This window comes from Symphodus melops (genome assembly GCF_947650265.1).
Source record: "Symphodus melops genome assembly, chromosome: 21".
In the NCBI taxonomy this organism is placed as follows: Eukaryota; Metazoa; Chordata; class Actinopteri; order Labriformes; family Labridae; genus Symphodus; species Symphodus melops.
Genome location: NC_136711.1, coordinates 948,817 through 973,115, shown reverse-complemented (window position 1 = coordinate 973,115; position 24,299 = coordinate 948,817). Strand labels below are relative to the sequence as shown.

The window sequence follows — 24,299 nt, the reverse complement described above, 5'->3', positions numbered from 1 at the left end:
TGTGTGGAGCCAGGTGACGCGTGGTGAACCCGCAGCCTGCTGCTTCATGCTAACACCAAAGAGCTGAAGACACACTGAGAGTGCACTTGAGAGGAGAAAAGAGAAAGAGTGAAGAGGATATAATACCCTCCCTCCTCCCCTGGGTTTTCCTCGGTGCCCGTCTCTCAGCGCACACACACACACACACACACACACACACACACACGGACAGCCGATGATAAAGCGAGTGGGAGGTTTGTTGCCAGGGGGACGAGGCCTTTTTAAGCCAATCGATCTGGATTCTTATGCAAAGGTAATTAAACAAGTGCTTGTCTTTGTGGTGCTGGCTCTGGAGCAGAGAGTGATGGCTTTCCTGTCTTCTTTTTTTATTTTTTTTATTCCTACCAGCTGTGTGAATTAAAAGAAAAGGGTGTCCCGCAGCGCCCGGCCTGCGGTTCATATCTGTCGATACTTGCCATTAGAATTCTAGCGAGGTTTCCACTTAAAATGCAAACGCCAGCGCTGCCCTCCAGATAAGAGGATGGGAACAGACACCGAGGCCGCAGATATCCTACTGTATAATGCCAAGGCCATTTCTGTGGGGAAAATTAAATTCTCTTCACCGTGCAAACAAACCTGGGAGGAAAGCAAACATCCCGTCGAGTGTGGAATGAAAAACAATGTGATAATACGCCTCATTCACAACATGCACAGATAACTGAGCTGCCACCTCACACCAAGCCTCCACTCACTTTCACTCTTTGCTTGATTTTGGTGTGAGCCAGAAATGACAATAACATTTCATATGTTTCCTATTATTCCTGAAATCCTCCAACTTCAAGTCTAAACCAGCAGCTGTGTGACTTCATGTGGAGAGCATTACATACTGGATGATGTGTTAAAGTAGAGCTCCACCGATGCATCATCACAATCAGCCGTCCTCGTCCCTGTTGACAGACGGCGGCTAAGCTAAGGCTAAGCTAACGGTGGATGTGGGGGTTAAACACACACATGGATTCGGCCCACAGACGCGCTCATGTCTCACCTGTAATATGACCCAGTGTCCGTTCTGAGCAGCCAGGTCCAGGGCCTGCTCGGCGATCACCTCCTGACCCTGACCCAGAGACACGTTGTGGAAGTTTTTGTTGTCGAATGTGAAACCGAGCTTCTTCCCTGTAAGGAAACACAGAAGTCATTAAACTCCTCAGACACCGCTCAAAGACTTCAACATGAAATATGAAACATGACGCCTTCTCGATCTACAGCTTCTTTTTCAAGTTGTGAATTCGATAACGAAACAGAAATGGGCTGAGGTGCAGTATGCACATTAACAGCAGGGGGCGCTTTAACACGAGGTGTTATTGTGACAGTCGAAGGTCGGCAGAGCTCCGCCTACTCGGGACATCCTGGACAGTCTATCCAATCAGAGCGATGTAGGAGCGCTGCTGAGAACCTGAGGCAGCACACGAGAGAGAGAGAGCGCCCTCTGTGGACGTCTGTGATATCTGCTCTCACGTGTCAGTGCGTGCCGTCTGACAGGACCGTGATGATGTGTCCTGTGAGTGCAGCGATATTGAAACAGGCGGGGGGAGGAACGCCACAATGAGCCTCATATCTCTCTAAATCAGCAAATTTCCACCAAAGTCAAAGAGTGCGCATTGATAATAAGTCCAAAAAGCACAATTATTCTTTTTCATTAAAACTCCCCCCTGAAAGCGAGCCTCTGACTCAGGGATATCAGCCTCCTGCAGAGCAGAAAAAATCACATCATCTATCTAATGAAAATCTAATTGAAGCCTAATACGGATGAGAAAGCCGGTAGTCACAGCTCTAATGGAAAAGCACCTCTTTGTGGCTCAGTGTAATGCGTCTCTCTCTACGGCTGCTGTGATTGGTTACTCTCAGCTTTGATGTGATTGACTCGGCTCGCAGAGAGGCTGTTGATAATCAATAATCACAGCCCTTCCAGGCAGCTGCAGCAGGAGGGATGCTCCCTGCTCATCCTAATGGGAGAGGATGGAGGAAGATTCAACCACCTGCTGCAGACGTCTCAGTACGCTCCACAGTCCCTCGTCTTTACATCCATCTCTGCTCTGAGTCACGCTCGTGGTCCGTCGGACGATGTGCGCCGTGGCTGAACGCACATCACGGGAGAACGACAAGATCACGCGGGAATACAGAGAAAAACATACAAGCATGTGACCATGTCCCTCTGAGGGTGATTTGTTCTGCTTTGACGTCACGTTGATAAAGTGAAGGGACATACGGTACGATTAGCAGTCTGTATGTTGTGTTTTATTTTGAAATGACCGGACACAGACACGTTTGCAGCGTGCAGACTTCTCGCTCTCTTTCCACAAATCTCTCGTGTGCAGTGATTTTATGCACAAACCAAAAAAAAACAAAAAAAAACCTAAAAAGGTGGGATATATTCCTTAGGTGGCCATAAATGAACCTGGGAAGGGTGTGTGTGTGTGTGTGTGTGTGTGTGTGTGTGTTACAGAAACACAGAGATTGTTAATAAGAGAGAGCAGAGAGTGGAAGAGTCTCCAGCTGTCGTCCCAGCGCGAGCAGGTGATGTAATAACTGTCGTTCAGGTTTAGGAGGTTAAATCTCCTCACAGTGTTTTTAACATGTGCGTGTTTCCAGCAGCACGGACTCCTGCGCTTACAGTCAGTTTGAAACATTGAGCCGGAAACAGAGTGGAAATCTCTCTGTTCCAGTAAAATGAGACAATCCTCACAGTGTGAATATTTCATGGAGCGACTTCAGGCTGAGTTTGGCAGCAGATTCAAAGTGTCAGGCTGGGATGGCGCCTCGTTCCAGGTCAGCACAGAAGCCGTGGGCACGTTCGTGGTCAGAAAATCCAAACCAGAGCGTGGGGGATGCCAGCTGATTTATTCCTACTGGAATGTAAAGTAACTCTAAAACCAATGACATTTACTTTCTGCTGGTCCTAATACACCAGTGGTGTCGTCTCATATATTCCCGACCTTTACTTTAATCCCTTCAATCCACCCCGAGCCTGCTGCGTGCTGGCAGTGAAGGCTGATCCCTCAGCGGAGACACGGAGCAGATGTGTTGGGATGCTGCTGCTCTCTCTGATAAATGCACTGCAGCACCAATCACAGACGCAGGTAAACATGGACGCACACCTGCACTTGACTTCAATTATTATGAAAATGCTTCCAGTGCCTGCTGAAGATGAAAAGTCTGAATATGTTCTCTGATAAAAAGTCCACTCAGGGGCAGAGCTTTCTTTTTTTTTTTTTTTTTAGCTTATTAAAGATAAAAGGAGAGAGAGAGAGAGAGAGAGAGAGAGAGAGAGAGAGAGAGAGAGAGAGAGAGAGACACATAGAGAGAGAGAGAGGGAGGGAGAGAGAGAGAGAGAGACACAGAGACACAGAGAGAGAGAGAGACACAGAGAGAGAGAGAGAGAGAGAGAGAGAGAGAGAGAGAGAGAGAGAGAGACACATAGAGAGGGAGAGAGAGGGAGAGAGACACACAGAGAGAGAGAGAGAGAGAGAGAGGGAGAGAGACACACAGAGAGAGGGAGAGAGAGAGAGTGTGTTACCATGCTTCTCCACATCCTTCAAAGGGTCAACTCCAGGAGAGAGGATGAAGAACATGGGCGTAGCTGGACCCGACTCTTCAAAGGAGACAGCGAAGTCCAGTGATCTGCCAATCACATACTTGCTCCCCAGTTTCTCCTCTACAAAGTCTCTGCGGGGGGAGAGAATATGACTCAGTGTTTTATCATGTTTGACCGTCGGGCAGGCAGAGACTGCTGTGTAGTACAGTGCATTAGACAGACAGCTGCTCAAAGAGGAAATATGAAGTCCAGTCACGACTGAGCCGTCATCATTTTCTTACTGTTGTTTCCAGCCAACCTTTCATCCTTAAAACACACAGAAGATCAGTTCTTTATGAAAACCCCCGCTGGCACATTATTCTACTTCACCATCTGGGCTGAAGATTTATTTATTTATTTAACCAGGAAGAAAATCTCTTCAGCAAGAAGGTCGTGGACGGAACAAACATCAGCACAAGTGAGGCGGTTAAATGTTGAAGCCTGAAACGTCTCACGTTACCATTCGTAAGCTAACGGAACAGCTAACCTGCTAGCGGGACTCTCCGTGTGCATGCAGTGTTGAGGTGGTAGGACACGTTTCCATGGTAACAGCATCACTGCTAACAATCAAATCCACTATGGAGAAAATGAACTTTCAGAACCTGTCCGGTTCTGTTCAGTCATTTCTTTAAAGGAATAGTTCCAACATCTTCAGGGTCGGCCGGCTCGCCGCCGTGACCGCCGTGCTGTGCACATGTTGCAGAAGAGGTAGAAGTTAAAAAGTTCAGCGTGTTTGAGACGAGGGTCACAGATGGAGACTGACAGTCCGACACGTCTGCAGGCTACTCTTTGGCAGCTAAGCTAAGCATGCTAACGTAACTTCCACTGTTGGAGGCTCTTCTGTTTGACAGCCAGTTTTTCACTGTGACCTTTCTGAAGAGCCGTAAACACTTCAGCCCCCCCGACGAGGTCAAACGTCACGTCCTATAAACTTGTTGTTGTGTAGTCGAGGGATTTTTCACTCTGGGTTCTTCACTGTTGCTCGTCACACTCATCACATTACACATTGCTTTTGTCATGTGTTTCAGGGCTGTGCACCACTCACATGTTGTCACTTTGAATCAGACACCGCGGCTCATTATCAAACTTCCACACTAATGCTGTGCCATAAAAAACCCTCCATCAGCGTCAGTGAGACAAAGACAACGTTTACATTTAGTGTGAATGACACTCGGTCCTCCTGATGATGCTGCGTCCACACGTTAGCTTATCATCGTCTGTCCTCTCCTTTTGTTGCACCCTGCTCACCTCAGCCTCCTCTCTGCACTTTGTGTGAGTGTGTGTGTGTGTGTGTGTGTGTCGTGGGTTTAACCCCTTGTTGCCTGCTCGTTGTGTTCTCCCAGGTTCAGGGTTAAGGTGACTTTGTTTGGATCAGTTTGCTCCTGTTGACTCGTGCTTTTAAATCCCTGGCGTGTCCTTCGTGTCGGCCCCGCTCCAGCAGACCTTCTGAACGTCTCAAACTCTACAAGCTGCATCAGTGCTGGTTCACCTCCCGTCAGCTGAGCAGGGCGAGCAGCCCATTAACATGATGCTGCTTAAATGTAGGTCGACATTGTTGACCAACATTTCTATTGCTGAGTAATTGAACCACAGAGTGATTCTGCAGCACGGGGGACAGCAGCCTAAATCAAACGGCTGACATGTGTCCCCTTTAAAACCATCACTCAAGGTTTAAACATGATGTTGAAGAGCTTTAGGTTTAAACATGATGTAGAAGAGCTTTAGGTTTAAACATGATGTTGAAGAGCTTTAGGTTTAAACATGATGTTGAAGAGCTTTAGGTTTAAACATGATGTAGAAGAGCTTTAGGTTTAAACATGATGTTGAAGAGCTTTAGGTTTAAACATGATGTTGAAGAGCTTCAGGTTTAAACATGATGTAGAAGAGCTTTAGGTTTAAACATGATGTAGAAGAGCTTTAGGTTTAAACATGATGTTGAAGAGCTTTAGGTTTAAACATGATTTGTCAACATCCAACAGATTACAAGGTCAGAATTGAACGGATTTATTAGACGGATCGGTGGAGAGCCTTTAATCAGTAATGAGGCTCATTGATTGAAGCACAGCCGCATCAACATCAGACGTGACCTGTCATATCGCTGTAAGCCAAAGGTTAAGGTGTTTAGCCTCAGAGGTCAAAGGTCACAGGAGGTCTCTCACCTCACAGCGTAGGTCATGCGGTCGGGCCTCAGAGCTCTCATCATGCACAGCCTCTGCACTGACGTTTTATTCTTCCACTCCTGAGGGAACTTCTCCTTCTCTGGAACCTCGGACTCCACAAACTTCTTCCAGCGTTTGGCAGATCCTTCGATGTCCCGGTCCAGGTTCCTGAACTCGTCCATGGAGCACAGAGACTGTCAGGTGAGGAGAGAGAGGTAGCTGTGATCACTGAGGGAAGTTTTCAACCACTCAAAGATTTCACAATACGCAGCAAAATGGAGAAGTTTTTGGAGTGCTTATCTTTCTTCACGACTTCATAAATAATATTTATTCAAAGAGAAACGCTGAGCAAACACGATCCCTTTCAGGACGGGGGGCCGCGCAGGCCTGAATCTGCACCGGCTGCAGAAGCAGAGGGGGCTTCATTGTGACGCCCGGGCTGACAGACTCATCTCATCTGAGGAGCGTGCACGCTGACGAGCACACACACTCAGAGTGTGTGTGTGTGTGTGTGTGTGTGTGTGTGTGTGTGTGTGTGTGTGTGTGCGCGCGCTCAGGGAACAGTAACAGCACAAACACTTCCCAGCTTTTATCTGTTAAAGGACAGAAATGGACTCATGTTTAAGTTGGACAGCTGTGTGACGACTTGAACAGAACTTAGCGTGCCAGTAATTAGACGGCACCATGAGGAGAGATGCACCTGGTTTAAGTTTTAAGTTTGAGCATCAAACACATTTTGACCTGCATGAAGGTGATGTGCAATGCTTCATTATTATTATTATTATTATTATTATCTTTAATTTTGAGTCTTACACTCGACTTTGAGGCGACACAAAACAATCCACAAACTGACAAAAATAAAAAACATCAAACATTCACTGTTAGCTGAAACACAGAAACACTAAACCGTGAATGAAGACCAGCTTGTTACCGGGTCCAGAGAGAGCATGCAGAGTCACATGACTCTGATCTGCCTTCATTACGTCCACAGAATATCTCTAGAAAGCAGTGATTTATGGTGGCGTGACGCATCGAGCTGCTGACTGAGGGTTTAGAGTTTTACAGAGCGGTCCTTCTTCTGATCCTGAGGTCAGAGCTCACAGTGACCACTGTGTTATGTTATTCATGAGGAGCACAGCAGCGTCGCTAGCGTGTGGCTAACGGCTGCTCATACTCAAAGATGGCTCGCAGCAGCTCCTCACCTCACCTCCTTCACATCCTCAGGTTGGAGGACTTCACATTATTCCAGAAAGATCCCGTCCCTGTGTTCTGTGTGAACTAGGAGGAGGGTCCTGAAACTTCCCCACAGCAGACCCTTCTCCGAGTCTATCAAATGTGATTTCAGCCCAGTGAGGGAGGATCCTGGGTGTCCCGTGGGATTCCTGCTCCGCTAACATCTGGAAGAGGGCCGAACAATCAGAGGATCTTATCCAGCTTTAAAGCTTTCCAACTGATTACACTTCCGACCGCGATAAGAAAATGGAGTGGCAGGATTTGATTAGCGCGGCCTTAAACATCCACAGCAGGCTGAGAGCGGCAGGGGGAAAGGCCGCCTCCCAACCCTCGGAGGGTTTAGGTTAAGTTAATATTCGGGGCGGTGCGCATTGAAAAATTCATGAGCACGAGAGGCTAAAAAAACAGGCTGCCGCCGGGGTTTAGTTTGCTGCTAAACGGATCTGACAGGAGAAGGAAGCTGTGCTGCTCCACGTTCACGGGGCCGCAGTGCCAGACGTCTGCTCCTTCAGGGGAGCCACGGGGACGCAGCGTCCGTCCCAGTGCCCTTTAAACGCCACCACGCAGCGGGGTCACCCAGCCAGGCCGGGCCCCGGAGAGCCACGGTGCTTTCTGAGGAAAGGTTTGGGTGAAAGGGAGAAAAACTGATTTTAATGCAAATTTGTCCCAGAGAGACGGAGCTGCACAAATTGCATCATAAGAAGAAAGTCCACGCACGGCATGAACGCTGCAAAGAGCTGAAATAAGTGCAGGAGAGGAGAGAGAGTCACACGTGACGGGCCGAGGGGACGAGCTTTGAGACAGAATTGAATCATCAGTGGAAACTTTCAGATTTTCACACTGAAGGACGTTCTGAAAGGATTCTGAAGAAAGCACTTATTTACAATGAACACGCCCTGTTAGTGGAGCAGCATCTGATATACACCTCTTATATATCATATCTGAACTGGCTGCTCTGACTCTGGATGATGATGTTAATGAATATCAACACGTCTAGCAGGAGCTGCCAACCGTCTTTAAAGGCCGGATTATGACCTTTAAAGTCTGCACACGACCTGCAGGGAGGCGTCCACTAAACCATCACTTATACTCACCTTAGTGTTGTAGTCAAGACCTCGCCCTAACCCTAACCCAGGGACCAGAGACCAGAGACCAGAGACCAGAGCGCTACGAGACCGAGACCAGAACTGACTGTCCCTCCCTTAAACTGTAACACTGGAACCCGGGGACAAACATTAAATACATTTAACAGTTTTTAATTCTGTTAGTAAGAGGCTTTTTTTTATTCTAATATGTGAAAAACAGCCAATCAGTGGAGGTCTTGATTTAATACCCTTTGAATGGTTTGGATTTTAAAAAGTAAGAAAGATGAAAACTGAAACATTTGAGAGACAAAACAAACAGGAAGGTTTCATTGGTCTCACAGAGGAGCCGAGCCGAGTGCAGCAGGACTCATCTCTTACTGACTCTTTGCATTTTACTCGTCCCTGTTGAAACACGGCCAGCTGTACCTTGATCCCTCCCCACGCGTGATTGGACAGGAAATCCACAGGTGATGTCACACCTGGTTGGACCGGGTACCTCAGAAGGAAGTCCAGCTCTGCAGGGTTGATTTCTTTATTCATCAGCAGGATCTGGGGACCAAACAAACACGACGGACTCTGAGATGTTTCCAGCACAAAGCACTTCTCCTTTTCGCTTGATTTGACCCAAACAGAACCGCCGGTCTCTGGAGCGCCGCCTGCTTCCTGTTCTGAAAGACAATCCGTGCAGAGGATGCTGTGCCTACCTGGAAGGCGAGCTGAGCGATGTAGGTGAGCTTGTCACACTCAAACAGGCCTCTGGTGGTGTACTGGAACACCGAGGACGTGATGCTGTCAATTAGGTTGCACACTCGCTGCTTCAGAGCCTCGTCCGGATCCGCCTTCAAGACCGCTTTCTGGAAGACCACGCTGAACGCCTGAGGACGCACGGAGCAGGACAACCCTCAACAAGAGACGGACACATTTGACTCTCACTTACACATGCACAGAAAAGATGGAAGGAGCATTGCTTTGCCCACAGGGGGCGCCAAAATCAAGCCCACGTTAAAACATGTGTGTAAACTGTGCTCAAACATCACGACCTTTAGATGGACCGAGCTCGACGTCGGGAAACCTCACAATAACACTGGATGAGGGCGGGACTAATGGTGGACCAGGATTAGATTTTTATTCTGGCCCAGGTTTTAGATGAGATTACGTAGAGCATCGCTCAGGCCCAGTACTAACTGGAGCCTGCACTCTCTGAAACCATGTGTTCAAAAACCTCTCGCCCTTTTATTTTTATTTGATTTTTTCGGGGTTTTTATGGGTTTATTTATTTTTTTGTCTGTTATTTTATTTTATATTATTTATTTGTAGTATTGGCTTGTCCCTTTCTTTTCCTTTGTATTGGTTTTATTGTTCTGTTTATTATCTTTTCCTTGTCTTTATTTGTAGTTGTGTTTTTGTAACGGTTGTCTGTCTTGTTTTGGATGGAGCTTGGTCTCCCGTTACGCTCGTTGCATTGTTCTCTTTTACGCCTCATCTTGGACGCCTGTGTTCTGTTGTGGCCACATTGATGTGTATGTTGTGCAACGTGTTCTTTATGTGTGTTGTCAATAAGAAGAACCTGAGCTGGATCTGCTCCACATGAGAGATCACAGTGAATCTTCCTCACGTGTGCAGTGCAGGTATGAAACACACACGTCTCCTGGCTTCAGGCGCTCGCTCTTTAAAACAGCACCTGAGTGTAAATTGAAATGTCAGCTGAGACACAGAGTGTTATTCTCTTCCTCTCTGCTGTGCTTTCTGTCATTTAGCAGCGTCACTCTCTGCTCCAGCACACATTATAATGCACCTCGTTTCATTCCCGGGGTCAAAGGTGAACACCTTCTCAATGTGTTTTCATTCCATTACGCTGGGAGAGGACTGGAGCCGGGGCAGCTACCTGCAGAGCCACGAGTGATTGGAAACCATATCTCAGGCCGCCTCCTCTCAGCGCTCGGCGGGCTGACAATATGAGAGACATTACGCTCTACATAACCACATTAGGGAGCCACAAACACAATAAGAGCGGGGCAAAGAGCATAAAACACGGCGAGCAAATGAAAGAAGGAGGGCTGGAGCAGAAAGAGGGGTGTCAGGGAGGGCCCGGGAGGCCGGGGGGGAAACATGGCGTGTCAGTAGACGGGCTACCTTGAGAGAGAACTGGTACATGGGGTGGATTTTATTGAGGTCGTTCATTATGAAGTACAATAAGGAAGCCCGCGCCGCCGCCGCTCTGTAGTGCTCCCGAGCCTCGTTGATTTTCGCCTCTGTCACCTTGGCTTCTTTTACCTGCAGTAAAGACATCAGGAACACAATCACACACTTACACACTCTCAGGATCCATCAGTCCCCGCTCCGCTCCCAATAAAACACCCTCCAGTGACGAGCACTGATATTCCAATTTCACGGCTGCAGACAAAATGTTCTCTGGCTGCGTGCGACATGACAATTAAAAGCTGGTAATTATACTTAAGTCTGAACATCTGCAGAGGCAGCGCTCACATCAGCACGCCGGAGCTGCTCATGAGAGCGCCCAAGTATCAGGAACATCACAGATTGTCTCCGAGCAGAGATTATACGCCGAGGTGTAATGATCCAACCAAAGCAGAGAGGGAAACTCTGCACTGATTTACACAAGTACGGACTAATTACTTTGTTCTTATCCATCAATGAAATATTTACAGGATATCTGCAAAAGCATTAAACAGCTTTTCAGCTTTCTATCATTAAAGACGCAGGGAGGGGCCGACACAAGAACTTCAACACGTTATAAACTTTCACACAGCTGAAAATAGAAAACTAAACAGCAGAGAATCATTCAGAATAACAATCAAACAAGCTTGAGGCAGCAGCTTCCTCCTTCAAAATAAAACTCAGTCTCCTCCTACAGTGCAGCAGCTTCCTCCTTCAAAATAAAACTCTGGCTCCTCCTGAAGTGAAGCAGCTTCCTCCTTCAAAATAAAACTCAGGCTCCTCCTACAGTGCAGCAGCTTCCTCCTTCAAAATAAAACTCAGTCTCCTCCTAAAGTGCAGCAGCTTCCTCCTTCAAAATAAAACTCAGGCTCCTCCTACAGTGCAGCAGCTTCCTCCTTCAAAATAAAACTCAGGCTCCTCCTAAAGTGAAGCAGCTTCCTCCTTCAAAATAAAACTCAGTCTCCTCCTAAAGTGCAGCAGCTTCCCCCTTCAAAATAAAACTCAGTCTCCTCCTAAAGTGCAGCAGCTTCCTCCTTCAAAATAAAACTCAGGCTCCTCCTAAAGTGAAGCAGCTTCCTCCTTCAAAATAAAACTCAGTCTCCTCCTAAAGTGCAGCAGCTTCCCCCTTCAAAATAAAACTCAGTCTCCTCCTAAAGTGCAGCAGCTTCCTCCTTCAAAATAAAACTCAGTCTCCTCCTACAGTGCAGCAGCTTCCTCCTTCAAAATAAAACTCAGGCTCCTCCTACAGTGCAGCAGCTTCCTCCTTCAAAATAAAACTCAGTCTCCTCCTACAGTGAAGCAGCTTCCTCCTTCAAAATAAAACTCAGTCTCCTCCTGAAGTGGACACTGATGGTTAGCTTGTGCTAGTGTGCATTAGCTTAGCAAACTGTGACTCAGTCTAATAGAAAAGAGGAGTAATGATGAATGAGAGAGAGCAGGACCTTTTCTTGGATCTCAGCCGCCGTGCGTTTGGTCGTCTCCAGGTTCTCCACCAGCTCCGTGTCTCCCAGGAAGTTCCCTGAAGCCGAGGACAGACGGGACAGCAGGTTGTCCTCCAGCGTCTTCAGAGTGATCTTGAAACCGTTTTGCTGCTTCGTCAGGTCCGACTACAAAACACAGAAAACAAACTCAAAACATCTGACGTTTATATGACAGATCCGACCTCACTGCGGTATCACGTCTGACATCGTCGGCGCCGATCCAGAACGATGGTCGGCACTTTATACTTTCTCAGGAGGTCTCGTCTGGCTTCGAAGACGTTCAGTGTCCACACATCGTCTCCATGACAACGCTCACCTGAGATGGAACAGCTCCTTCTGGACGTTCTTACCCTTCAGTTTAAAACACTTATTTTGAAAATCTGACAGTTGTTGCTGCTTCCTGTTTGTATGTGAAGCCAGTGCAAAGACCATTTAAGTTTCTTTGGTGTGATTTTTTTTCTTCTTTCAATAACAAATGAAATTCACGGTTTACTGAAGCTTAGTGCGACTTTACACATAAAAACAAAAACAGTTAAAAAAAAGGTCGAGCGCTTCGCTCTTAAATGTATTCACAAGTTTAGGGAGGGGCAATTAATCAAAAATATATCAAAACGGACACACAGAACCTCTAACGGCGTGATCTTGTATGTCGAGTATTTTCAGGGCGGAGCCCGGTGACGACACGTCCAACGCCTTCATGGACGTCTTTGTCTTACGACAGATGTTCCAGGTGTGGGTCAATATGAGGACAGCAACACTGAAGGGCACCTCAAAGGCAGAGCTAATCAATACACTCTGCATCGGGTCCATCAGAGCGCCGCCGGCCGGATTAAGCAGCTTCCGCCTGGTTACCGACATCAAACCTCAGAGAGCAACAGAACAGTGAGAGGCTGTCGATCCGAGCCCGCTTTGAAGAACACAACACTGACAGAGCGCTGAGCGGATTCTCCATCACCCGTGTTCAGCGTGTTCACAGAGACCAACTTCCAATGACCCGACACGGGAGCCGATCCCGCTCAGGCCTGGACCCCCCTCGGGGTCAGGAGGGTCGACCTGCGAGCCCACACGGGCTGCTGGGACAAGTCGTCACTCTTTACAGTCAAACGCTCTTTTTCTCTGAGTCGTCTTTTACACTTTACACACACAGCTCTCTCTCTCTCTCCCTCCCTCTCTCTCTCTCTCCCTCCCTCTCTCTCTCTCTCCCTCTCTCTCTCTCTCTCTCTCTGTCTGTCTGTCTCTCTCTCTCTCTCCCTCCCTCTCTCTCTCTCTCCCTCCCTCTCTCTCTCTCTCCCTCCCTCTCTCTCTCTCTCTGTCTGTCTCTCTTTCTCTCTCTCTCTCTCCCTCTCTCTCTCTCCCTCCCTCTCTCTCTCTCTCCCTCTCTCTCTCTCTGTCTGTCTGTCTCCCTCTCTCTCTCCCTCCCTCTCTCTCTCTCTCCCTCCCTCTCTCTCTCTCTCCCTCCCTCTCTCTCTCTCTCTGTCTGTCTCTCTTTCTCTCTCTCTCTCTCCCTCTCTCTCTCTCCCTCCCTCTCTCTCCCTCCCTCTCTCTCTCTCTCTCTCTCCCTCTCTCTCTCTCCCTCCCTCTCTCTGTCTGTCTGTCTGTCTGTCTCTCCCCCCCCCCCGTCTTGGAATAAAGCTTGAACTCAAGCAGTCTTTGTTCTGGTAGAAAAAAAAGTGTGGGAGGAAACTTTTCCTTTTTCAAAGCGTGTGCGGCGGCGGCGGAGAACAAAGTGGACAGGGTTACTTGTCTTTATTGCTTCATCCTGCTTTGTCCTTCATTAGAGTCTCTGCAGCCGCTTGTTTCTGCTCCATAATGACTCTGCTTTATTGAAGTTTCCTTTAATAGAAGCCCGTGTGACCTTTGGATTGTTGTAATTACAGCAGGGCGGGTTGTTGGGAGATTTGCCCGCTCCACTGTTGTCGCTGGCTGACGATAGCGGAGCGGCGTGATCCCTGACAGGAGGAGGTAATCAGAGGCGTGTGGGCGGAGCTGTGACGTGATGCTCCCGTGACAGGAGGAGGTAATCACAGGCGTGTGGGCGGAGCTGTGACGTCATGCTCCCGTGACAGGAGGAGGTAATCACAGGCGTGTGGGCGGAGCTGTGACGTCACGCTCCCGTGACAGGAGGAGGTAATCAGAGGCGTGTGGGCGGAGCTGTGACGTCACGCTCCCGTGACAGGAGGAGGTAATCAGAGGCGTGTGGGCGGAGCTGTGACGTCACGCTCCCGTGACAGGAGGAGGTAATCAGAGGCGTGTGGGCGGAGCTGTGACGTCATGCTCCCGTGACAGGAGGAGGTAATCAGAGGCGTGTGGGCGGAGCTGTGACGTGATGCTCCTGTGACAGGAGGAGGTAATCACAGGCGTGTGGGCGGAGCTGTGACGTGATGCTCCCGTGACAGGAGGAGGTAATCACAGGCGTGTGGGCGGAGCTGTGACGTCATGCTCCCGTGACAGGAGACGTACTTAGCTGAGATGGAGATCAGACATGATCTTTATGAGCCTCCTCACAGTGCAGGTGAACCGTGTGCCACCAACCAGCGTTCATACGTTTACTGATGCTCATAACTGAGGCGCTGGAGCTTTTATGAGCAGAGTTACAGGACAGTGAAAGGACGTCTGGGAAACACAGTCGAGTCTCTAAGAGGCGAGCTGCTGCTGTCAGGGAAACACGAGCATCCACGAGCGAGCACGCGCAGCGCTCCGACTGGACCGACCACGGAGTCGATCCACAGCTTTCCACATCTTCACCTGGATCCTTTAGAGAATAACTAAACACAGATTCATCTCATGCACGGCTTCGCTGCTCGCACACACGCCGACCCAGACAGGAAGTCAGGCAAGAAAACGCACAGAGCGTCCGGTCCATTTCAAAATAAAACACATTATTTAGACTGCGGGTCGTGTTTTTTCACTTTATCAACGTGAAGTCAACATATGAAGAAAAGATGTTTGTTCTCCCGTCACGTGTGTTCAGATCATCACGGCTGCTCAGTGAGGCAGGAAACCAAACCACGGCGCTGACAGAGCGCAGCGCAGCACGCACGACGTGCAAACAAGTGTAAACATAAAAAAAGAGATTCTTAAATCTGCTGTTCAGAGAATGATCGTATGTGGGAGGAGAAGCTCAGTGAAGACTCTGCAAACATCGTTTATCTTTATTTTTTATTTCACTGCCCTTCAAATGTGAACGCTGCAGCAGCATTCGGAAAAAGGAAAAAAAACCTCCTCCGTCAAACGTCTGCGAGGGAAGAAAACGTGTGATCGGTGGCATTTTGAGAAAAGAGCTGACATGGCTGCACTCTGAGCAGAGAGACAGGAACAGACGGGGTCTGAGTGGGGGACATTTAAACGGGGACATCGGCCTGTGTGAGTCAACGGTGACCTTCTAACTCGCCCAGACCGGCTGCTCCTGAGGGGGAAGCGGTCCTCGCTGAAACTCTCCCGACTGGACCCGTAATGAGTCCGTTTTTAACGATTCGCTCTCCTCCAGCACGGCGTACTTGTAATTAGCCGTGCTGGGGAAAAACAAACAATTAACCAGTCAGCAGAACAGCCTAATTGGGATTAAAACGAGATATAACATCTATCATATTTCAGGCGAACGATCAGCGGCCCTGCTCAGGTGATTTTTAGCTCTCATTAGGAGCAAAGCAAACACGTGCTCCTTCTGTGAGCGGAGGGAGAAAGGTCGAAGACGGATCCCCGTGCGCTCTCTCCAAAAAGCCAACTTGACATTTTAAGCTCCTTAGCCCCTCTTTGGCTCGGCTAAACGAGAGCTCCTTCACGCCGCCGTGGTCCTGCGGCTCACCTCATTAAAGCTTTAATAGCAGCGAGTCATTGAGAGGATACAAACAGGTAGAGACAATTTGCGCTCTGCTATCAGTCTGATTGTTATCAGTGCGGCTTGTTTACCGACAACAAAAAGCCATTGAGCGGCTCATTCTGCGGGGCCGTGTACTGATAGGAGGGCGCTCCGCGTACACATCACCTGCCTCCCACCTTCAACTTCTCACTGTTAATTAAAATGATAAGTGAGCTCCACATCTTGTTTTTTTTCCTCACCCAGCGATCTCAGTGAAATGCTAATTAAACAAGCTTCATTAAATCACATTTCACTTCTCCTGCCTTGGATTTTTCTGCTGAGGGGACGCGGGCCTTTTTCTCTGTTTATTAAAAATGCTGATTTGTCGGTGGATGGACGCCTCCAGGTCTGGGTAAAGCACTCCCCAAAGAGGCCCAACGCAAACAAGGACACCTCCAGAAAAGCATCAAAATGCAAATGGGATTGTGTTGGAGTAAATCCGCCCGACCCGTTAACAGACGTCTCACATTATCTCCTGTTGTGATCTCTCGGAGACGCTGCCGTCAGCCAGACATGTTCTCCACGGAAGAAGGGATTTATCATTTCCTTCTCCCCCTTTGACTAACAAGAGCGGCTTTTAAGGAACAGTGATGTGTGTCAATGTGTTGTCTAATTGCTGGTACAGTAGCGCCATCGGCCAATCCGTTTCAAACAGCTGACATGAAAAGAGCAGATTGTGGACGAGACGAGCGAGGCATCATTAGGAGCTGCGGCTTTGATCAAGAGACTTTTTGCTTAATGACGAAGATTTACATTCACACAGCGGCCCAAACTGCGGGCATGCTAAGTCTCTGCAGCTCATTACGGCTCCAGAAGAACCGGCTGCACTGAACGGAGGCGAGCGGCGGCGACAGCTGAGAGCTCCAGCTGCTGACGAAACCACGGCGCTCTGTGGTCGGTCGAGGGGTCCGAGGTCCAAACAACAAAGAGCCTGCTTTCATGAAAGAGCGGCCCGTCTGCTGTGACTGTGCAGAGGTGGACGACAGAAAGGAGTGAGGCGTGCAGACACACTCACACGCGGCGTGTCAGCGCGCACGCCGCTCCATCGTTACCGCCTCAAAAAGTTCATTAGATTTTTTGGATCAGGATTTTTGGATTAGAGCCTTTATGGCTGATTCTTCACGGTTACATCCCACTAACACTGCGTGACACTGTAATATAACTTCTGTTATTGTCCACATGTTTACACTTCGTTAAAGACTCTCACTTTTCAATTCAAGTAACTCGTCTGTTTTTAAAAACAGGCTTTCAGGGGGAGTGAGTACGACGAATAACCTTTTAGACGCTTTCAGCGTGAAGTAAGTTAAACCTGCTTTATTTCATATTTCCTGCAGGGGGCGCTGGAGTGCAACGTGTGCTCCTGCAGGGGGCGCTGGAGTGCAACGTGTGCTCCTGCAGGGGGCGCTGGAGTGCAACGTGTGCTCCTGCAGGGGGCGCTGGAGTGCAACGTGTGCTCCTGCAGGGGGCGCTGGAGTGCAACGTGTGCTCCTGCAGGGGGCGCTGGAGTGCAACGTGTGTCCCTGCAGGGGGCGCTGGAGTGCAACGTGTGTCCCTGCAGGGGGCGCTGGAGTGCAACGTGTGTCCCTGCAGGGGGCGCTGGAGTGCAACGTGTGTCCCTGCAGGGGGCGCTGGAGTGCACCAAGTGTTCCTGCAGGGGGCGCTGGAGTGCACCGTGTGTCCCTGCAGGGGGCGCTGGAGTGCAACGTGTGTCCCTGCAGGGGGCGCTGGAGTGCACCGTGTGTCCCTGCAGGGGGCGCTGGAGTGCAAAGTGTGTCCCTGCAGGGGGCGCTGGAGTGCAACGTGTGCTCCTGCAGGGGGCGCTGGAGTGCAACGTGTGTCCCTGCAGGGGGCGCTGGAGTGCACCGTGTGTCCCTGCAGGGGGCGCTGGAGTGCAACGTGTGTCCCTGCAGGGGGCGCTGGAGTGCAACGTGTGTCCCTGCAGGGGGCGCTGGAGTGCACCGAGTGTCCCTGCAGGGGGCGCTGGAGTGCAACGTGTGTCCCTGCAGGGGGCGCTGGAGTGCACCGTGTGTCCCTGCAGGGGGCGCTGGAGTGCAACGTGTGTCCCTGCAGGGGGCGCTGGAGTGCACCGAGTGTCCCTACACACGTTGCAGGTGATGTCAGGGCGTCGTTTGCCTTCTTGGGCCGTTTCGTCCCTCCACCGTGACTCTTCAAGTTTAATGAGCGCCCAGCTGAAGCAGTGAGCTCGTTAGCTGGCGAGCGCCTTGTGCTCCCATCACTTTGCTATAATCCTTTCCTTCCACGCTGTCGTGCACTCTGTAACACATCCCCCCCTAAAGTTCAGATTCTGCACAGGCAGAGGTGAAAACTGTTTCATGGGGATTAAAAACTATTCAATGCACATCAAAAAATCAGGTAACGCTGTGATTTCCCCATGCCTCTTGAACACACACACACACACACACACACACACACACACACACACAGAGAGCTCTGTAATTATCACACATCCACTGAGTTAGCGGAGAATCAAAGGCAGCAGCTGATTGTTTGGAATCAAAGACGGACCTGCAGCTGCTGGTGATGTTTAAAGACGGACGATGTTTTCTCGCTGTTATAAATGGATAATGACTCCACGAGGCCTCCGAGTGTTTCTTTTAATTACTCCAGCGCAGAGGAGATGTGAGAGCAGAGACGCTGAAGAGTCGGCTCTTTCTTCTTTAATAGAAGCTGAAGAGAGTGACAGATCCTGCTCACCTTCAGCTGCTCCAGGTCGGGTCTCTCCATGCTGACCACGGCGGCCAGCAGCTGGTCCTCCAGCCCGTCCCGGGTCACTGTGAAGTTGATCAGGGTGCACTGGGCCTGCAGCTCGGGCTGGTAATGAGGACTGGCCAGCTTAGTGTGGAGGATGAGGCGGAAACTGGGATTATACTCACACTCCTTGTCTCCCATCTTGATGCACCTGTTTTTGTTTTAAAGGAGACGACAGGAGGAGACGATGCAGACACCAATTACAGGACGTCCTCGTTAAGAGCTAATAATCTGTCTCTTTCACAGACAGCTGTCAGAGGTGTCCCCGCTCATGTCTTACACGACTCCCTCAGGAAAACATGTCCTTATCATTTGAAGCATTTTTCTTATAAACAAATCGGGTGACAAGAAGGAAACTAATAATGTGCGAGTCTCCTTCCTCACCTGCCCTTCTTGATGGTTTCTCTTCCCAGCAGAGGTCCCAGAACAGGATCCAACGTTTCCTCCAAGTTCTCGATCAGAACCACGTCGCCCTCTGCCAGCGCTCTCTCCACGGCGTCCAGATACCTTCCATGAAAAAACCCCCGTTAGAACCTTCTACTCAAAAACCACCACGCCTCGTCATCGGGGTCCATTACCCTCTCTGTCCGATGCGGATCACGCGTAGACCGTCCCCGTATTTGTTTTTGATCCACTTGATGCCCTGCAGCTGGGGGTCCACCATGAGCGGCCAGCGCTGGCAGGAAGTGAGGATGGTGGCGTTCTCAGTTGACATCCTGTCGGCGGGAAGACCCTCGTTCTGCCACGCTGCGATGTCTGCGTCGTCCGTTAGCATGGTCAGGGGGTCGAGGTCGGCGGTGACTGGGATGGGAACCTGACAGGTGGGGAGGAGGACTGTTAGAGTCCAGAGCTTCACAGAGTGAGTGAGTCCATGATCAGAAGAATCAGAACCTCACACACACACACACACACACACACACACACCGGCTGACCTTCAGCTGAGCGAGGTACGGCCTCCAGGTGTCGTCCATCAGCTGGAGCCTGTAGCGTCTGGTGAAGTATCCCAGGTAGGAGATGAAGGCGGTGATGAGGAGCACGTCGCCGCACAGCGTCCTCTCCTGCTTCCTGAACTTTTCCACGGCCTCGGCCCAGCGCACGTTCTCGGACGCTAAACCTCCCACCTGAAACGAGGCGCAGACAGGAAGCAGCACACACTTACATCTCTGCACAGCGTCCCAATTCCCACCCCATATAAGGTCTAAATTAATCCAAAGCTGCTGTTATCCATGCAGCATGAGGAAACATCCAGAAGCACCTTCAACTCCATCTTTTATTACACTTTCATCTCCTTTATCACCTCTCTGCTCAGGAACAGACACCACTGCTCTTTACTGCAGCAATGAGCCCGTCTCCCTTCAGGGATCAATAAAGTTTACCTCAATATCTAATCTCTGCTGAAGTTTGGAGGCCCCACACTTTCCTCCGCTCTGGAACTTTTCAGAGGAAAACGTCACTGAACACTTGAGCAGGTCTGCTGCATTAGCATGGATATTAGAGCCCTCCTGTCCGTTTGCTGCTCCCGTCAGGCCTTTTCAAATCCTCCCCTGAATAATTTACATTAACATACTAACAGTGTCAACACTCATCTTTTTGTTGTGCTGTTGTCAGCAGCAGATTTACACATATTTACACACGGGCGGATGATGCAGGGACTTAGCTTTATTGGTTGTGTATTTATATAAACATACGACGGCACAACCAGCGGAGATAAAGAAGTGAGTTTGTGGGTGCAGATGTGTTTGAATTTAAGAAGAGGAGTTTTACATAGTGTGGCTTCAGACTGCAGTGTTTCTAGTGGCCAGCAGGGGGCACTACTCAAGAACAACATTTCAAATGATTGTTCAAAATGTTGACTGAATAGTTGTAAAATGTAGAGAAAGGCGTGCTTGAGTCGGATCAATAATCTGAATCATTCGACACCTGACATCAACCTGGGTAACAAAAACTGTTCTTTTTTATCAACACTTTGCTCAAATATTAGGCTACTTGTGACAGAGACAAAACATGCCGTTACCATGGCAACAAGGGCTAAGGTAGAATGTTTACAACATGTCCGTGAGGTCACTATGAGGTCACAGAACTTTGGCAAAATGAAAACAAATATTCTGTAAGTGCATCATTTAATTACAGGACAAGTACATCTCTGAATCCATTAAGAACTGCAATGGAAGCACACAATAGCTCACAGTCCCTGAGCTGGGGGGACATCATGGACATGGAGGACGAGGCGGCAAACTGGGTCAACACAATGCCAGGTGCCAAGAGCAGCAGCCAGCAAAACCTCAGGACAGATGAGGAACTTACAGGAACAAATGAAGTTCACTGCACACAGCTCCAGGAGAGAGCCTCAGGGGGAGCGAAGCTGGATCAGGCCTTCAGCAAAGGAATCACTGTCTCCCTGCAGATGGAGGCCTCAATAAATCAGCTGCAGGAACAGACCAGCAGAAACCTTGAGCTGGCCTTAAAACTGAAGGCTCAGGAGGAGGCTGGTCAAGCCATGCAAAAGGAGATGGAGGAGCTTCGAAAACAACTGAGGGAGCCAGGTGCATCCACCTTCACGCCAGAGCAGGGCATGGCTCATGACTACACTCAGGACTCAGTGGAGGAAACTCCTGAGGAGGTCGGAGAAGAGGCAACAAGTCTAAGTCCATCGTCCACAGCAGCAGAGGAGGATTCAAATGGCAAAATACAAGAGCTCCAAGATGTTGTTGAAACTAAAAACAAACAGCTGCAGGCTGAAAGCTTTAAATCTTACTTCATGCAGGAAAAACTGAACGAAGTCAGGCAAGAGCATTCAGAGGCAGTAGAGCAGTACATGAAGCAGATGGAGAGGCTGAAAGCTCAGAATGAAGCCCGGGAGCTGGAGAAGAAGTCTATTCAGGAACAGGTCGTTCACAAAGACCAGTTACTCTGGGATCAGATGAAGAGCTTCACAAATAAGCTCCAGAATAGAGAAGACCGCTGCAACGAGCTCACCTTGACCCTGAAACATAAGGAGGAGAGCCGTCAGCTGCTGCAGATGGAGGTGGAGGTGCTCCAAAAGCAGCAGGAGGACCTGACACGTCAGCTCCAAACGACAACAAACCGCTGTGACAAGCTCACCTCGACAGTGAAACATAAGGAGGAGACCTGTCAGGTGTTGCAGATGGAGGTGCTCCAAAAGCAGCAGGAGAACCTGACAAGTCAGCTCTGTGACGAGCTGATCCTGAAACTGAACGAGAAGGAGGAGACCTTTCAGGACTTGCAGAAGAAGGTGGAGGATCTCCAAAATCAACTGGAGAGATATAAGTGCAACAAAGAGCCTTCCATTGAAAAGGACAACACCCAGATAAGTGCTGAGACGGAGCAAATCTCTCTGTGGAGGAGGTTTAAAAACTACAAAATGCCTTCGTCAATACAAGCATCGCAGGGGGCCGATGCAGGACCAGCAGTGACGACCCCCAGCTCACACAGGCTGTAACAAGCCGCAGGGCAGCACAGTGGAACATGTGACGTTCCCCTGTTCCCTTGTGTCTGTGTGGGTTTTCTCCGGGCGCTCCGGTTCATCCCACACAAATAATAGGATAACAACCTAATAATAATAATTTTTAAAAAATGTAAATACTTCAATTAAAAAAAACAAAAAAAAACTAAACTTTCTGAGTAGTAGATCATCACAAACCCAATGTCAGATGTTGACGATCTCCTGCTGTGCGACATAAAAGGGCGTGGCCACAGCGGACCGTCAGACTTTGACTTTTACACAAATCAAACTGTAAGGCCGGCTGCTTGGACACATTTAGTTAGCTGTAGCTGGTATCAACTGTATCCTGCATTGTAGTGTTAGCATGCTAATGTTAGCACTCTTTAGTTAGCTGGTAGCTGCAATCAACTGTGTCCTGCATTGTAGTGTTAGCATGCTAATGTTAGCACTCTTTAGTTAGCTGGTAGCTGCGATCGCCTGTGTCTTGCATTGTAGTGTTAGCATGCTAATGTTAGCGCTCTTAGTTAGCTGGTAGCTGCGATCACCTGTGTCCTGCATTGTAGTGTTAGCATGCTAATGTTAGTGCTCTGTAGTTAGCTGGTAGCTTCATGTAAACTGACACAGAATGATCCAGATAATCAGTGAGTATGTTCTTCTTCTTCTTGACTCAAACAGCTTTTATACACAAGGGGAGGAGCCGGCCGTCCCGTCCATGTAAACACAGCTCTGACAACAACACAGCCAGCAGGACTCCAGCTTCTCCCTCACTGGAGACAGTCAGGACTCACACACACATTCACACAGGACACACTGGAGTTATGATTACTGATGAGGAACAAGTCGTACTTTAACTTCACCTTTAAAAACAGACAACTTGCTGTGTGATTTAAGCCCCTGGTTGGCTGTGCAGTTTATCTCCTATTTAAGTGAGTGAAATTCTAGTTTTTCTATTTCTTCGCTGGCCAGCAGATCAACTGTGCTCGTCATAGCTGGCTTGTTAGCTTGCACAGTGTTTATCATACATATATTCATGTGTTGGCCCGTGCATGGGATCAGAAATGATGCTGAGAGAAAACCTCTTTCCCAAAAAATCAGCATTTCTGTCTGATGAATACAAACATGACAGCAGCCGAATGCAGAACTCAAAGCTTCATATAGGCAGCCAAGAGACCGGCACTAAGTTTGTTATTCATAGTCTTTGAGCTCTTCGTGCACAACACAGTGCTTAAGGTTAGCCTGTTATTACTGGTTACCATCTCACCTACTGGAAATCAGGTTTTCAGTATCCATTAATACAGATGATCGGCCCCTTTAAAAACACACAGCTTCATCTGGAATGAGACTGCTGAATACTTCAATGGGAATGAATACATTTTATACACGTCTGTTTGTATCTGAGAAAAGGAGCACGGGAGAGATTGTGTGTGTGTGTGTGTGTGTGTGTGTGTGTGTGTGATGTGACCCCTCTGCTGCCCTCCTCACCAGACGGTTGGCCAGAGAAATGGTGCGCGCCGTTGACTCCGCTTCCTGTTGGCACTTGAGCTTGTCCGCGGTGGCTTTCTCAAACTTGGCTGTCAGCTTGGCCAGGTTCTCATTAAGGTGCTGATCGACCCACACACACACACACACACACACACACGCACACACACGCACACACACACACACACACACACACGCACACACACGCACACACACACACACAGAGACAGAGAAACATGGAGGAGCATTGGCACTTATTAAAATACAGCGTGGTCGTGGAGAATCTTCAAAGACAAGAACAAAGAAGCAGAAGCCTGTGTGTGAAAGAGAGTTTGGGGGAAGGGAAAAGTTGGGTAAAACTTATCATTCCTTCACTATGGATTTATTTGGCACATGGAAGCAATTAGCACAAGGACAAACAGGATGAATGGGCGGAGTGGCACACAGGTTGAGTAGATTAGTTTGAGGGTTGCTAATTCCCCTTGGCTCTGAAACGTCTCCGTGCTCAGGCGATCTGACGGAGGGCTGAAAAATGACAGCGAGAAGTCACGCTGGATCTTATTAAGAGTCGACTCTGTGCACTCTGCAGGGTTTGATGTGACGCGGCGTCCCGAGCACGGCGCTCTGCTGGGGCTCTCTGCCGCCGCTCTGATGTGCTGAATGTCAAACACCGCAGAAAAACAATTATTTACAGCTGCTTTTATCAATAAAGATTTTAGCTGGATGGATTCAGTTTGAGATTAATGAACAGTAAAAGCCTTTAATAGCACTTCCAGCAGCCCTGTATTGATACAAAGGCTGCTGGTTTATCATCAGTGGCAGAGCTCATGCATCAGCTGTCACTCAAGCCTTGATAAAAAAAACATCTTCTTGTGATTTCTTGATTCTGCTTCCAGCCTCTGGCTGTTGTTCTCATTTTGTAGCTGCAGCATCACACTCTCATTACGCTGCATATATCCAGACTCTGATCGAGCTGTTGATCC

General features: G+C 49.0%; 1 protein-coding gene across 1 annotated transcript in view; it reads right to left on the bottom strand.

The window, feature by feature from the left end:
* Window positions 1-24,299, bottom strand: part of dnah9 (dynein, axonemal, heavy chain 9) — a gene marked incomplete at its 3' end in the record, with an annotated part of 104,117 nt that overhangs the window by 3,893 nt on the left and 75,925 nt on the right. Inside the window, 12 exon segments of the mRNA XM_079372339.1 lie at window positions 1,025-1,152; window positions 3,554-3,702; window positions 5,770-5,963; window positions 8,514-8,636; window positions 8,792-8,962; window positions 10,221-10,361; window positions 11,708-11,872; window positions 18,321-18,525; window positions 18,759-18,881; window positions 18,953-19,188; window positions 19,307-19,495; window positions 23,320-23,439. Of these exon segments, the coding sequence (XP_079228465.1) occupies window positions 1,025-1,152; window positions 3,554-3,702; window positions 5,770-5,963; window positions 8,514-8,636; window positions 8,792-8,962; window positions 10,221-10,361; window positions 11,708-11,872; window positions 18,321-18,525; window positions 18,759-18,881; window positions 18,953-19,188; window positions 19,307-19,495; window positions 23,320-23,439 (1,944 nt within the window).